Source organism: Leishmania mexicana, chromosome 21 (genome assembly GCF_000234665.1).
Source record: "Leishmania mexicana MHOM/GT/2001/U1103 complete genome, chromosome 21".
Classification (NCBI taxonomy): Eukaryota; Euglenozoa; class Kinetoplastea; order Trypanosomatida; family Trypanosomatidae; genus Leishmania; species Leishmania mexicana.
The window spans coordinates 471,723-486,571 of record NC_018325.1 but is presented as its reverse complement, the minus strand read 5'-3'; the positions used below and the strand labels follow the sequence as shown (position 1 = coordinate 486,571).

The 14,849-nt window shown below is 61.8% G+C and overlaps 4 protein-coding genes across 4 annotated transcripts; all 4 read left to right on the top strand.

The window, feature by feature from the left end:
* Positions 1-345: 345 nt before the first annotated feature.
* On the top strand, positions 346-2,136 carry LMXM_21_1230 (conserved hypothetical protein; the record flags this gene model as incomplete). The annotated part of the gene is made up of 1 exon (XM_003875330.1): positions 346-2,136. One exon carries the CDS (start codon positions 346-348, stop codon positions 2,134-2,136), a length of 1,791 nt encoding a protein of 596 aa, XP_003875379.1.
* A 3,382-nt stretch (positions 2,137-5,518) lies between these two features.
* On the top strand, positions 5,519-9,634 carry LMXM_21_1220 (conserved hypothetical protein; the record flags this gene model as incomplete). The annotated part of the gene is made up of 1 exon (XM_003875329.1): positions 5,519-9,634. The coding sequence occupies one exon, from the start codon at positions 5,519-5,521 to the stop codon at positions 9,632-9,634; it is 4,116 nt and encodes a 1,371-aa protein (XP_003875378.1).
* A 1,528-nt stretch (positions 9,635-11,162) lies between these two features.
* On the top strand, positions 11,163-12,017 carry LMXM_21_1210 (putative thymidine kinase; the record flags this gene model as incomplete). The annotated part of the gene is made up of 1 exon (XM_003875328.1): positions 11,163-12,017. One exon carries the CDS (start codon positions 11,163-11,165, stop codon positions 12,015-12,017), a length of 855 nt encoding a protein of 284 aa, XP_003875377.1.
* A 1,632-nt stretch (positions 12,018-13,649) lies between these two features.
* Positions 13,650-14,531, top strand: LMXM_21_1200 (conserved hypothetical protein; the record flags this gene model as incomplete). Its single annotated transcript, XM_003875327.1, has 1 exon — positions 13,650-14,531. One exon carries the CDS (start codon positions 13,650-13,652, stop codon positions 14,529-14,531), a length of 882 nt encoding a protein of 293 aa, XP_003875376.1.
* Positions 14,532-14,849: the final 318 nt, after the last annotated feature.

Below are 14,849 nucleotides of genomic sequence, written 5' to 3'. Positions count from 1 at the left end.
TCACAGCTCTCGAATTCCCTTGAGGTCTCTCTCCTCTCCGTCTCCGAACTTTGCCGGCCACGAACCAAGACGACCGCGAGCCCGCTCCCCGTGTTACTCTTCGCGGCAAACTGCGTTGTTGTTTATTGGAAGGGGGAGGAGTAGGGCGGCGGTTCGCCTTTCGGTTTTCTTGCTCGCTTGAAGACACTCACGTGTGTGTGAGTGTGTGTGTCAAGGCACGCGCCATCACACCCACACACACAGACGCGCCGGCTGACACGTACAAGCCTGCCTTTGAGAAGGCATTCAGGTATTCCGTCGCTTGCCAAGAAGACCGATCAGCCGTGGGTACGGCCGTCGACACAGATGAGGTCCCCAGGACCGCGGGCGCCTCGCAAGTCGTGCGGCGGTAAGCGGAAGAGCGCGCCCCCCGTGCGGCACAGCAATGCCAACGGCGTTGACGATGCTCCAGTCAGCATGCGCTCTCTCTCGCACCGCAGCGCGTTAACCATCTGCGACTCCGTCAGCGTCTTCAGGCGCTTCGAGGGCCAGTCGCGCTGCTCGGCAGTGGCCCTCGATGGCACGGCATGGACGGGAGAGACGGATGGCACCATCGTGATTCGCCTTGTACCCAGCGGGATGGAGGTGCGCCGCATTGCGTCCATTGGCCGCGCCGCGGTGCTCGTCATGGAGAACGTCAGCGGCAACATGTGGGCCGGCTACTCCGATGGCGCCATCCGCGTTTTTGACTACGTGACCCAGAAGGTGCTGCGTCAGTCAACGCAGCACACGGCTGCTGTGTACGCGATGTGCGCAGCGGACGGCTATGTGTTCACTGGTGGCGCGGACGGGAAGGTGTACCAGTGGATGACGGAAGATCTGCACTACAGCCACATGTACTACGGCCACCGCAACGCAGTGCGCAGCTTGGCGACGTACACGGATCCGAAAAGCGGCTGCCGCTGTCTTGTGTCTGGCAGCGACGATGGAACAGTCAAAGTGTGGGAGGCGACGGTGGCGAACACGAACGGCGCTCCAAGGAAGGATGGCGGCTGCGTCTACACCCTAGATGGGCAGGGCCGCTGTGTGCTGAGCATCCTGGTGTTGGAGGACACAGCGGAGCTGTGGGCCGGTAGCGAGGACTCCGCGATCCGCGTGTGGGACCTTTCCTCAATGACCGTCACCACCGTTATCACCGGACACCGTGCACCGGTCGCCACTCTGCAACAGGTGGGAGATACCGTGTGGTCTGGCAGCAAGGACGGCGCCATTACCATCACGAATCGCTTCTCCAAGGATATTGTCCACCAGGCCTCGCAGCCGCCAGTGAGCAGCAGCGCCTCCGCCGGGGGTCAGAGATGGAGTGTGTCGATCCTGCCCGTCACTCGCTCCGTTGTGTACAAGGTCTGGGCCACGGCGGTGGATGGGTCGTGGCAGTGCTGGAACTTCACGGTGCCGGAGGGCGTGAAGTCGTACGTCAAAGAAGCGGAAGTCTTGAAGGGTGGGGGCTGCCCCTCGCACAGCCGACCGCAGCGCCTGTCGCGCGTGAGCCAGCGTTGCAGTCACAACGTACGCAGTGGCTCTGTCAACGCGTACAGTAAAAACGGCTCGCGCTCCGCGAGTGCGCCGGCGCACAGCAGCGACGATAAGCTGCGTGAGAGCGTCGCGCAGACACGGCACACGGTGGCACTCCTGCTGGCGGGCTCAAAGGTGCACCAAGGCAACGGCTTCGCTCACCGCAGCGAGGCTGTTAACGTGGGCATCGTGGACGACGACGACGACATCCCTCTCGATGATGTGGCTGAGTCTATCCGCAACGATCACACGGCCGAGACACAGAAGGAGCTCCAGCTCAAGCAGGCAGCGCTTGCAAAGGAAAGGGAGAAGAGTGCTGAGCTGCGCGCGGAGCTGGAGAAGATGTGCAAGGACCCGGTGGCCATCGCCGAGGAGGGGGCAGCGAACACTTTCAGACGGACGGATTCGCTCGTCATCGCCGACGTGCAAGCCAAGACGAACGCGATGGAGCGACAGAGCGGCACGCTGGGCAGCCCGACGACGGAGAAGTTGGTCGGGGTGTCCTCGCAACTAGAGCTGATGATAGCGCAGAACAAGGCCATGGCAGCGGCTGTGACCGAGTCCACAAAGGTGCCTGCCTAGGAGTGAAGGCAAGAAAGGTGTGAAAAAAGGATTCGCGCCACCTCCCCCCTCCCCCGCACGTTGGTGTGTGAGTTGCGTGCGCGAGCTCCGCCGCCCAGCCAGAAGCTAACGGTGTCACCTTGCCAGCTCGCACTGGCACCACCCCATTATACACACGCACACGTCGGCATGTGTACGGTTCACTGTCACAAAGATGGCTACAACAGAGGGGCGAGAAGGAAGAAAACGGAGGGGGAAGGAGCGGCACATTACTGCTGTTCTTGGGTGCTTCCACACACACACACCACCACCACCACCACCACCAACCCCCTCCGGCACTTTTGCTGCTGCTGCTCCTCACGTAGCATTTTTCGTTTTCTCCGCATCGTTGTTCGTGTTGCTTAACCACAAGCACTACTGCGCGAACACCATCTGCGCACAGCCCTTACCTCGCCCCTTTACCGTTGTTGTTTTTCGGCTTGGTAGGGAGAGGGGTGGGGACTCCCTCCCTTTCCAGCACACGGGCACACACTCTCCGCTCGTGCGTCATGGGGAATTTTGTTGTCTTCCCTCCTCGCCTCTGCCCTATCGCTTACATCCCATCCTCATCCCCCTTAGCTCACCATATTTCTCCTCCCCTCCCCCCACTCCATCATCGACTCCTCGGGGCGCACGCGACGCCAACGACATGAGGAAGAGGTCCGGGAAACGATGTGCCTTCGCCAGCCGCTCGAATCATTGTACGCAGGCTCGTCCTTGTTGTCTTCCTTTCTCGGCTCTTCTGCTGCTGCGTGTGTGTGTGTGTGTGTGTTGGGGGAGAAAGAGGAGGGAGGAGGGAGGAGGGGAGGACACGCAGTGGCGCACAGTGTCCCCGCCATGGAGGTCGAGGGTTGTTGCTCCCTTCCCTCATTTCTCACGTGCGCATACACACACACAGAGAGGGGTCAAGAGATGCGCCCTGACGACCCGCACGCGCCAACCCCTCCCCCTCCCTGAAAGCGAGTACATGAGGGAGTGCAGCATGAAGAAGGCCGTTGTAACACGTTCCTCTCCGCTGCATCTCTTGATCTGTGTGTGTGTGTGTGTGTGTGTGAGCGTGCGTGCCTTTGGATGTGTCCATGCCTCTCGCGCATGCACAAGCCCCTCCCCCTCCTTTCCCCACTTTTCGTCTGTTACCGTTGCATTCGCCTTTTATTCGAATAGCAGCCACCCTCGTGTCGGTGGCTCCGCTCCATATCCCGCGCGTTCTGTGCGTGCGTGCGTGGCTGTGCAGCCCGTGGCGGAAAGAGGGCAAGAGAGTACAACCGGCGACCGACGAGAGAGAGATGACAGCGAACCAGATACTCTTCGTACACCGCCACCGCCACCATCACCCCCTCCCCTCCAGTGACGCACACGCACAGATGCCGTCTTTAGTCCTCTCCTTACCCCCTCCCCCTCCCCCATCCCATTTCCTCCTTTTCCTGTTTTGCGCTACATTGTTTCTTTCCTCCTCTGCATGCGTGTCGGTGTCGAACGGTGCAGCTCTTCGGCAGCGTCCCACGCCCTCCTCCCCTCCCCCCTCCCCCAACCTCTTTTTTTCCCATGTCAACGTGCGTGTCCTGCCTGTGTGCGTGTGTGCGTGCGTGGATGCATGTTTCGGTTTTATACGGGTAACTAACCTCCCTCCCTCCCTCCCCCCCCCCTCTGCCTTAAGCGACATGCGAAGTGCTTACGCGCGCCCACGCGGGAGCACCATCTCAAATGGCTGAGGCGTGTCTTTATATACGTCCGTCTTGTGTGTGGGCGTGTGATATCTTTGGTTCACGTAGATGGGCTCTGCTTGTGCCTGCCTGATTCTTTCTCCCTCTTCCTCTCCAGTGCTCGAGTTCGCGCGACCCTCTTCCCCTCTCCCTCTCTGTTTATCTTTCTCGTCCTCGGCCGTGGTGCGTCCAAGGATGTGCAGCGTGCCGTCATTTTCTTCGTCATCGCCTTCCGTCTCTCGGCCTCGAACTTCTCGCTTGCCTTCACAACTCGCTCTACCCTTTCTCGTATTGCGCTCTCTCTCGTAGTGGTGCCTGTCAGCTGCGCTGCACTGGAGCACAGCGCGCCGCTTCCCCTACACCCTCCCCACCCACCACCCGTCCCTTCTGCCCACCAGTGGACTTGCACAGCGCGAGAAAGATGGCAGGCAGCGATGGTGATGGCGATGGTGATGGCGATGGTGATGGCGATGGTCGTGGTGGGGGTCGGTTGGTCGGACGCTTCTGCCGTGAAGGGCAAGACGACAAGGGCAGCAGTGGGCCCCCTGAAGATTGGGGCGGGAGGGGACCTCGCTGGATAGTTGTGCACGTCTGGGTGATACTGGCACACGCAACGAAGCAACAAGCAAAGGGTTTATACACACACGCATCAGGGCTGCCCTTGTGTGCGTGTGTGTGAAAGATGCCAGGCGTCACGGCACACAAGTCCTGCACTCCCGGAACCACGGCGTCCCTATACGGGCCGTGTCAGCGGGACGCGCAAGCGAACTCCAATGCACAGCGAGCGTCTACACGCACACACACACATGCGCGTAGCGGTGGTCAGTATGGCCAAGTTCGGGCTGATGCATGCCTCTGCCTTGAGCCTTTCTCTTCACGTCAACTCTCCGTCTCTCTCTCTGTCTCATGTTATTAGGAAGGGGAGGGCCTGCACGAGCGTGCATCCATACCCTCCTCCACCTCCCGCACGGTCTGTCCTGCACCGGTATTCAAGAACCATTCGCTCGTCAGCCGTGTGATGGCTCTTCTTGTTCCCGTGCTCTGCAGCGCCGCTTGCTTACGTGTCGTGGCTCCTCTCGTGTAGCGAGGAGGCCGTTGCCCCCCCCCACCCCTCTGCACCATCGCATCGGCGGTTTGCGCCATTTCTTTGTCCACGTTACCATCCCTTAGACTCCACTGTGCGGTGTACACCCCCCCCCTCCCCACGCATACATACACACCTGTACCTCTCCCCCTATTAGAGTTGCTTTTTTCTCGTAGTCTTTCTCTCTGTCTCTCGTCGTGGCTGTACGTGTACGCGCACCCATACGGCATCGCCCTCCCCCCCCCCATTACCAGCAGAGACCTCTTCTGTAAACTAGAGCCCTTCCTCCCCTCCCCCACAAACACTCGCACCTACGGCCACGCACGCGGCTTACTGCGTGACCGCGTTGATGGAAAACCGCAAGCTGAAGCGCTATGATTCAGCGCCGCTGCCAAGCGGCTCCTCCGCGGCGGCCAAGGCGGCAGCGGCGCATGCGTCGAATATTCCTCGCCCTCACCCGGCGCAGTTCGGATCCCCGTGTACACCACCCACTGCACCACAGCCAAGCCATGCTGCGGCGTCTGCGCCAGACCCGTCCGCGTCGTACGAGAAGAAACTCGAGCACTACTACAAGTGCATGGAAGAGGACAATCAAACCCTCATGAAGTTCTACGAGGCGCACACCTCCGACATCGCGGCACTACGGGTCTTGACGCAGGAGCGCAAGTACAAGGATACCGTCTTCACAGCCATGGAAGCAAAGGCAGCTTCGATGGATGCCTTCTTAAAGGAACTCATAGACCTCACCGGCACTGATCGCGGCTTACGCGTCCGCAAGGACGCGAATTGTGCGAAAGGTTCTGTGGAAAAGTCGTCAGCTGCGCTGACGTCAGCACCTGTCGTCACGATGGATGAGGTGCGCGACGCTGTGCAGAAGCAGCGGCACGCCCTCGAGGCGGCGCGGAGGAACGCAGAGAAGCAGCAGCTGGTGATTCAGGCATTGGAGGAAGAAGTTGAGTCGTTGAAGCTCAAGGACAGGTCCGCCCCGACGCGCTCGCTGGCGAAGAAGCGTAGGTTGACGAAACCGGATGACATCACCGCTGACGAGGACTGCTGTCTGCCGGGCACGGCAAAGGAACTGCACGATGCGCAGCGCAGGATTCGCGAGCTGGAGCGTCAGCTAAGCAGTGCCATGTGTGATGCCAAGGATACCGCGGCTGCCGTGGCAAACCTGCAACAGCAGTGCACGGCTCACCTGCAGTCGCTGCAGTGCCGCGACGACGAACTCACCGCACTGCGGAGCGTCCTGGACTCCAAGGAACAGCTGATCGCGGCGCTCGACGAAGAGGTTCGCAAGCAGCGGAGTACCGCAGAGGCGCAGCAGAAGCAACACCAGCGCACATCGCAACCCGGCGCCCGCTATACTCGCACCAACTCCGCACCCGCCGCAGCGCACCACCACCGCAGCGGTGACGAGGCGAGCAGTGACCGCCTTATCGTGACGCACCACTACCGCCTGCTCGGCGGGCAGTCCTTCGTGGACGGCAACAGCTTCTCGCCGGAATCCTTCAAGGACGCCTTCCTGCGCTCCGTCTCCACGCTGCTGCAAGTCCCATATGGTTACCTCACGAGTGTCGAGGTGCGCACCCACTCTGAGGCGGTCAGCGTCGAGTTTGACGTCCGCCACTCGGCGCGCATCAAGGAGGACGAGATTGACTTCTTCCTGCTTAGCCACGACTACCCGGAGCTGACGAGGTTTCTGGACAAGGCCAAGGCCGAGCTGGCGACTCGAAAGCCACTCGACCGCAACGCCCTGCGGGTGAAGGAGCTGGAGGCGGCACTGGCGGAGAAGGCGGACGAGGTGGACCACCTGCGCAGCGCCATCCGCTCTCTCGAAGCCTCGCTCGACCGCCGCGACTCCGACCGCGCGGTGCTGGACACAGACGTGGACGCCGCACTGCGCGAGACCGAGATGACTGTGAAGGAGGTGTACGAGGCACTGCAGGCGACGCAGCAGGAGGCGCAGGGGTTGCAGAAGGCGCTCACCACGCAGTCCGCGCAGCTGCGCCTGTCGGAGCGGGCGAAGGCTACCGCGACGGCCGCAGCGGATAAGCTCAAGACGGAGCTGACGACCCTTCAGGAGCAGCTCGCCACAGCACAAGCATCAGTCGAGCAGGCGCGGGAAGAAGCAGCGCAGAAGGCACTGCAGCGCCACACGGATGAGAAGGCGGAGCTGCTGATGAGTACCTTCCACCTCGACGTGGCGCTGCCCACTGCCTTGGCGCAGCGCACTGTGAATCGCTTGCTGGAAGAAGCTCGGCAGGCTCGCGTTCTCCAAGCGCTACTTCTCTGCCATGCCGCACGGACTGCCGGAGCCGTGCCGGTGGCGGTCAAGAAGTGCTCGTTAGGCGACGGCGCCACGACGATGGCGGCCGCCGTGGCACTGGCCTTCTACGCGAGCAAGAAGAACGCCGAAGCTGCCAAGGCGGAGATCGCCAAGAAGCTGAGCGAGGACTCCGGCAGCGCGGTTCTCGAATATTTACGAATGTGCAGCGATTCGTCCAAGCGGGAGGCGGCGATCTTGGAGGACGCGCAGCGATCCGTCAGCGAGGCAGAGCAGCGCGCTACAGCCGCCATCGCCGCCATGAAAGGCGAGACACAGCAGGCGCAGAACACGCAGCGTGCTGTCACGGCAAAGCAGCTGCACGAGATTCACGCGCGATTGGGCAGCGTGCTGCCGGGCGGCTCTTCTGAAGCGAAAAGCGTCTTAGAACGCGTTGGCCAGCTCGTGTCGCGTCTGACAGCGGCTGAGTCGACGGCGCGTCGCCTCGAGGAGGAAAGCCGCCGTGCAACGCAGCGCTTGGCGGAGGCGCAGCAAGAGCGCGAACAGCTGCAGCAGACGCTGAGTGACCTGACGGCACGCTGCACTGAGGCGCAAGTCGCCAAGGAGCAGCTCGCCGCACGCGCGGCCAGAGCAGAAAGCCAGCTTCGCAATCAGCAGCTGAGCACAGGGGAGTCGGAAGGCGTTCTTGTCAAGAAGGTGAAGCTCCTCGAGGAGGCCCTGTGCGCCAAGACAGCGGCCGCAGACTCCGAGAAGGACCGCATGTTGGAGGAGTACAGGGCGGCGGCGACACTCGCGGCGGGCCAGCTGGCTGAGGTCGAGGAGGCGCTGGCCATCAAGGAGGCGTCACTAGCGCAGCTACAGTCGAAGGCCGCGTCCTCTGGCACCAGTGCCGCAGCCAGTGCGTCGACCGAGGAGGCCGCGCTGCGTGAGGCGCTGCGGCTCGCAAAGCAAGAGCGCACAGCGCTGGCGCGCCAGGTGAGGGAGATGGACACGGACATGAACGACTTGTCGAACATCCAAGCCTCCATGCAGCGCGAGCTGGAAGTGGCGCGGCAGGAGCTGCGAGCCAAGAAACACGACTTCGATCTGCTGGTGAAGCAGCTGATCCGGATGGAGGAAAAGGAGAAGAAGTGGGCCTCCGAGCATTCCGGCTCGCCGAAGAAGCAAGACGAAGACGCCGAGCTTGACGACGTTGCCCGGGAGTCCCTTGTCGTCTTGACAAACAGCAACGCAACCCTCCAGCAGTGCCTGCACCGCCTGCACTCCGCCCTTACCTCCATGGAAATGGAGGTGAGCCTCTCGTCGAGCAACGCCGCCGATAGCGCGGGTGCCGTGGCGGGGGCGGCACCCGTACGTGGCGGCGAGAGGGACAGCGGTAGAGTCGGTGATGACAGCACTGGAGTGCGACGCAGCGGGCATCGCAAGAGCGCCCTCGGAGCCACAGTCTCACGCGCCGCCATCGATCACCAGAAGTTGTCGGCACAGTTAGCAGACTTGCTGCTGCCGCTGCTGGAGGTGCTGAAGATCACCGCGTCGTCGAAGACCGCGAGCAGCGGCTGTCGTTCTCGCGGGGCCGCCGCTGCAGCGGCGACCGTGCCAGCGGACGCAGCCACGACGAACCTGGCAGTAACCACCCAGAGGCGAGTTGTGAAGCATTCGCCGAGTAGTGTACCGTTGTTTCGCACGGCGTCCACCCCGGCGGCGATCGGAGCTGAAACCAGTTCCCAGACCTTCAATGGTAGCTTCACCATCGTGCGGGACGCCGCCATCGCCTCGCATGGCAACACACCGAAGCGAGGCACGGCCAGCGATGCGGCAGTGAGCGCGGCGGTCACCGGATCAGGTGGAAAGGCGGTCATCGTGGACGAGGCGCCGCGCCTGGACTTCCACCGACAGGCGAGCCTGCGCACGTACATTCGTAGCAACACGGTCACCTCAGCGCCCGTGAACGCCGGTGGTACTGCATTGCCGCCAGCTTCTGCGGCTGCCGCTGCCGCTGCTACGACCGGCAGCTCTGCATCGTCCGGCGCTGACGTCAACAGCAGCGGAGCCGCCACTCGAGGCACCAGAGATGAACGAAAGGAGAAGGGCAAGGAGCAGCTGCCACGCGGTGCGAGCAGCGGCGAGGGAGCAGCAGCTGTGGGTAGCGCCTCCGACAGCGCATCACGGGCGAACGCGCAGGTCAGCATTCGCCGCAATGCGGCACCGACGACCACCGTCAAGACGAACCTGTTGCGCCGCATGAACGCCACTGCCACTGCCACTACCAGCAGTGGTGGTGGCAGTGGTTCAGCCATCGGGACCAGCCTTGGACGCACAGCAGGTGGATATCGCCGTGTGCCGACGGTGACGGACTCGAGTGGATCCTCCGCGTCTCTGACAAGACGAACCCGTCCCACGCACACGTGACACGAGTGCGCTGTGTGTTCAAGTACGTTTGGAAGAAAAGAACGAAACGGTATGGTTAGATTCTGTGAGCACCCTCTACCTCTCTCTCTCCCAGGCCTCCTCCTCCTCCCCCTCCCACTCCTCACCACAGCCCCACCCCTCAGCGGATCTTGCATGTGGGTAGGGTTATGTGTGTGTCGGCCTCTCCTCTCGGTCTGTGGCCAGCCTACGCTGACCCGCCGCGCTGTCCTGTTCTTTTCTGTTGCCGCTTGTTGTTGATATTTTCTTCGTAGATGTCGCATCGACGCCCTCGTTGCCTTCCCTCCCCTCCCCCCTCCTTTCCTTCTGAGTCTGCGTGTTTGTGTATGTGTGTGTGCTCATGCACCACCCCCTCTCTCTCTCATGGTGTGTGTTGCAGCGTGCAACGGCCTGGGGAGACACGGCGGTCTAGAGAGCGAAGCAGAGAACACGGCACAGGGGGGAGGAGGCGGGCAGCGCACGTGGCTGTAGCGATGCGTTGGTTTTTCGTAACCCTGTGCGCGTGTCTTCCTATTCCCTTTGTACTCTTGTGCTCGTCTTCGTGTGCTCTCATGAAGGTGGCCGCCGAAGCACTGCTCATGCAGACAGCACCAACACACGCACACGGCAATGCGTGTGTTGAGGCGAAGCGGGGGGTGTCTGGCGTGTTGCAGACGCTCCTGCAACAGCGAGCCTTCCAGATGCTCATCAGCGTGGCTCGGTGCAGCTGTCGCCCTTACAGGGGAGGATCGGCACCCTCCACTATGAGGGCACCGCCGCTCCCACCCACCCACCCCCATCTCTATCCCGGTCCTTCTCATCCCGCCTCCAGACACACACAGACAGACATGCACCTGTCACGAAACTGGGCCACCTTGCGGCTCCCATCTGTATGTGGTGCCTTTATCTGTGCCGCCCATCCACTTTCTCTTCTCTCTGCCCCTGCTGCCTCTGGATTCTTCGCCTCTCTTCCTCCCTGCCCCTTCCCACACAACCGCTTCATCGTCAGAATACGCGCACTCTCCCCCCCCCCCCCGACCCTACCTCCGGTACAGCCGAGGCGCACACAAACACACACGTGTACATCTCATAGACCGTCATCACCGCAATACCATAGACGTCGCCGCTCCCCCTTCCCCCCTCCCTCACGTCGCATCATCGTCCTTCTACCTTTGACTCCATACACAACTTTCACCACCACCACTGCCCTTTCTACTGGTGTACGAAACAGTACGCACACCTACCTCCATAGACATAATCGGCCCTCTCCGCTCGCCGTCCCGCCCGTTCTCCTCCTCTGTGTGTGTACGTGTGTGGCCCCCACCATCTGTTCATCGGTCCACAGCCCCGATCAGCCTCTCGGTCACCTTGGGTTTTTCGTCCCTCCCCCGTCACCGTCGTACACGCGTGCATCCATCCATACGTACGCGAGCTCCCCCATCCACCCCTTCTTTTTCCCTCTGCGCACCTTGCCATCACTCGATACAAGGTAACACGCACGCACACACACACACACAAAACTGCTGCGATCATGTTCCGCGGTCGTATAGAGCTCATTATCGGCCCGATGTTCGCCGGCAAAACAACGGAGCTGATGCGCCGTGTCAAGCGCGAGATCTACGCCCGTCGCAGCTGCTTCGTCATCAAGTACTCTAAGGACACCCGCTACGATGAGCACAACGTTGCTTCACACGACCAGCTGATGCTGCGGGCGCAGGCGGCCGTCTCGCGGCTGACGGAGGTGCAGGACACGTGGAAGCGGTTCGACGTGCTGGCGATTGACGAGGGTCAGTTCTTCTCTGACCTGGTAGATTTTTGCAACACCGCCGCCGACGCGGGCAAGGTAGTCATGGTGTCGGCCCTCGACGGCGATTACCGGCGCAAGCCGTTTGGGCAGATCTGCGAGCTCGTCCCGTACTGCGAGGCGGTGGATAAGTTGACGGCGGTGTGCATGATGTGCCACGAGCAGCCGGCCTGCTTTACTCGCCGCACCGTGAACGTGGAGCAGCAGGAGCTCATTGGTGGCGCAGACATGTACATTGCGACCTGCCGCGAGTGCTACTCGAAGCAGCAGCTGCCCTCCATCGAGGAGATGCGGATGCAGCAGATGGCCATCAAGGAAGTGGAGAAGCGCTACCTCGGCATGTCAAGCAAGAAGGCAACCACCGGTCCCCAGACACCCGAGAAGCCGGCTGGCGGCTGGGGCACTAAGACCGGAGTCGCGACGCTGACCACGATGGCAACGGAGGGAGCCGCCTCCTCTGGGGCGTCGGCCGGTATGAAGTCGGGTCGAGACCCGTGCGAGCTGCCGGACTTCACCACCGAGGCACCAAAGTACCAGCGTGTGGAGCCCACGTGCAAGGCTTCGGCTGCATCCTCCGAGTGACCTAGAAGCGCGAGCCTATTGCGCGAAACGGATCGAAGTCGAAAACTGGCCCACCCGGTGATGAGCGGCCGCATCCGCCTGGGGTGTCACTTAGAAGAAAAGCGAAATTAGTGGTCGTGCAGCCGCTGCTGCTGCCTGACCCACCCAACCCCCTCCCTCGCTCACGTCATGTTAGGCGACGACGAAGACTCTGCAGCAGTGACGAGACGTGGGCACGCCGAGATGCGTAGCCGAGGAAGGGGGTAGGAAGAGTGGGAGGCGAAAGCAGAGCCCAGGGAGAGCGGCAACGGGTTGCGGCACTGTCGAGGCAATGGACAGGGCTGGGCTGCACTTTTTTTCTGCGGTCTCCTCATCACCGTTTTGTTCGTCGTTGTGGCTGCTACCGCCGTTCTCGTACGACGGTGCTGTTTGCAAGCACAGGAGAGCAGCGAGACGCACATTGTTGGGAAAAGGGCGAGGAGGAGGGACGCACGTGACTGGAATGTGGGCCTGTGTCTGTGGCGATGCCCCCTCCCCCTCCCCGGTGCGGGAGGCTCAACCTTGCTGACACAACTACCTCGTCTCCATCCGCGATCTCTGCACCGTGCTTTGCTTTGTGTGTGCGTGTTTGGAGCCCAGCAGAAGGGGTCGCCTCCTGTTGCCGCGCTGCCGACACGGAACCCTCCCTTCATGCCTCGGTCTCCATCACACACCGACACACACGCGCGGACGACAAGGTGGCAAAGCGGGCGAGCGATAGAATGGGAGATATGGATGGCGTGCGACGACGGGGGGGCGGGGGGGAGCGAGCGATCTGTGGATGCAGCAGCTGATGTACCAGTGGCCTCCCTTGTATCTCCGTCTCTGGCGGTCCTTTGACACCGCGCACCGCACGCGTCTGTATGTCTGTGTTCGCGCATGCTTCATCTTTTTTTTTCCCCGCATGGCCAAAGGATGTGCTGGCGCTGGTTGTTCGAGAGAGGACGAGGTCGTTGCGCGGCACCTCGCATTACCCCATCCGCCCTCTGACATCACGGACAGTTGCAGAACGCTCGGCACCACAGAGCAAGTATAACAGGCAGTGAAGAAACAGCAAGGACGAGATAGGTGGTAGCTCCCCCGTATTGCGGTGCGTGGGCCAGTGAAGGCAAACCATGTTGGTGTCTGGCGAATGGCCCACCGCTGTGGGCGTGCGTGCCGTAAGGGGGGAAGCGGGGGGGTCAGGGCACCGGACACCGAGCGCGGGTGCCTCTTCGTCCCTCACCCAATCTCTTTCCACCTCTTCACGCTAGCGCAATGCAAACCTCGAGTGGGCATATGTGCACGTGCGAGATGAGGCGCTCATAAAGCTCACGAGTGATGAGGATGGGTGTGCCCCCACGCTAGCTTGGAGAGCATGGCTGCAGTCTGTGCACTGCCGTACGCCGGCGTCTTCAGACGCAACCTGCGCCCTCCATCTCTCCCTCTCTGTGATACTTCGGTCACCCCCTCCCTCCCCTCCACCGTCGATTCTCTTTCACCTTCGCTGCTCGTCATCCCCCCCTCACTACTGAGCAACAACGAATGAGAGCTCGCCTTCGCCTGTGTGTGGCGAGGCAACTGTGAGGCGCCACGACAACCCCTTAGTCACCCCGACCCCTGGCTTTCCTCTGCATGTCGCTCATCGGCGGTGCCACTCATGCGCGGCTCACCTCCGTGCGTCCTCCGCTGGTGACTGTTGGCCGCGCACCGTCAGGGCTGTCGGCCTGTGTCACCTCCTGCATCTTTGCACCTCATCACTGGCAGCATCGAGCGCTTCTGTCAATATCCACGACAGCGCGTCTGCTGGAGGCGAAAAAGAAGCGTGTGTCGAGGGCGACAAAGCAGAAGCCTACCAAGGCCACTTCGACACCCCTGCCCTTCTACAAGTCCCACTCGGCGCGACCCGTCGCCGTCACCACTTCAAAAATAGATGGCGCGGCACCACCGGCAACGGCGTCCTCCTCCACAGCAAGCTCGACAGCCTCGCCGTTACCGGAGGCCAACATAGCCGCCCCAGCGCCAGTGCCAGCATCCTCTCCACCTGGGGCTGCTCACGACGCAGAACGGCCGCGCCGTTCCTACGCCCCGACGAGTACGGCCATCAGCGAACAGCTTGCCTCGCTACGGCGCGAGCTGCTTGAAACGCGGCTGCAGCTGGCCAAGGCAGAGGAGACCTACTCAGGGCTCTACGAGGGCGTGCTCACACGACTTGCCGAGACAGACCGAGCGGCCCACCTCACCGCGTCAAGTCTCCGCTACACAGGCATGGCGCTGCGAGCCGCGCACGACAACCTAGAGGTGGAGCTACGGCGTCTTCTCACGATAGGTCTGACGGCGGAGGAGGTGGACATGGCGGCCATCGAGGCGGGTGCGCGACAGTACGTGCGGCAGAACATCGGCTACCATACCGAGCACGTTTCGGCGGAGCCGCCGGCCGTTCCGGACATGGCAAGGGTGATGGAAAAGAACGAGCGCAGAGCGGCGATGAGTAGTTTCGCCAAGCCACAGCAGTGAGCACGGACAGCACCGGCCCCGCGGCAGGGCTGGGAGCTCACTGGTCTCCTATTTTTTTTTTGGACGTCGTCCTCATACCAGAAGTCCCGGCGGAGGTGGTGGCAAAGCACTGCTGCGTCGCGGAGGCCTTGCGCTCCTTTCTATTTCTCTGAAAGTTCGCCGTCGTGTGTGTGTGTGTGTGTGTGTGTGTGCGTGTGCATGCGCATGCAGGCGTGGTGGACATGTACGCAGAAGTCCATCACAGAAAGGGAAGCATCTTAAAAAAAAAACGAAGAAGGTTGCTGCAACCGCATGAATAACTTGAGAGAGGGAGGGGGA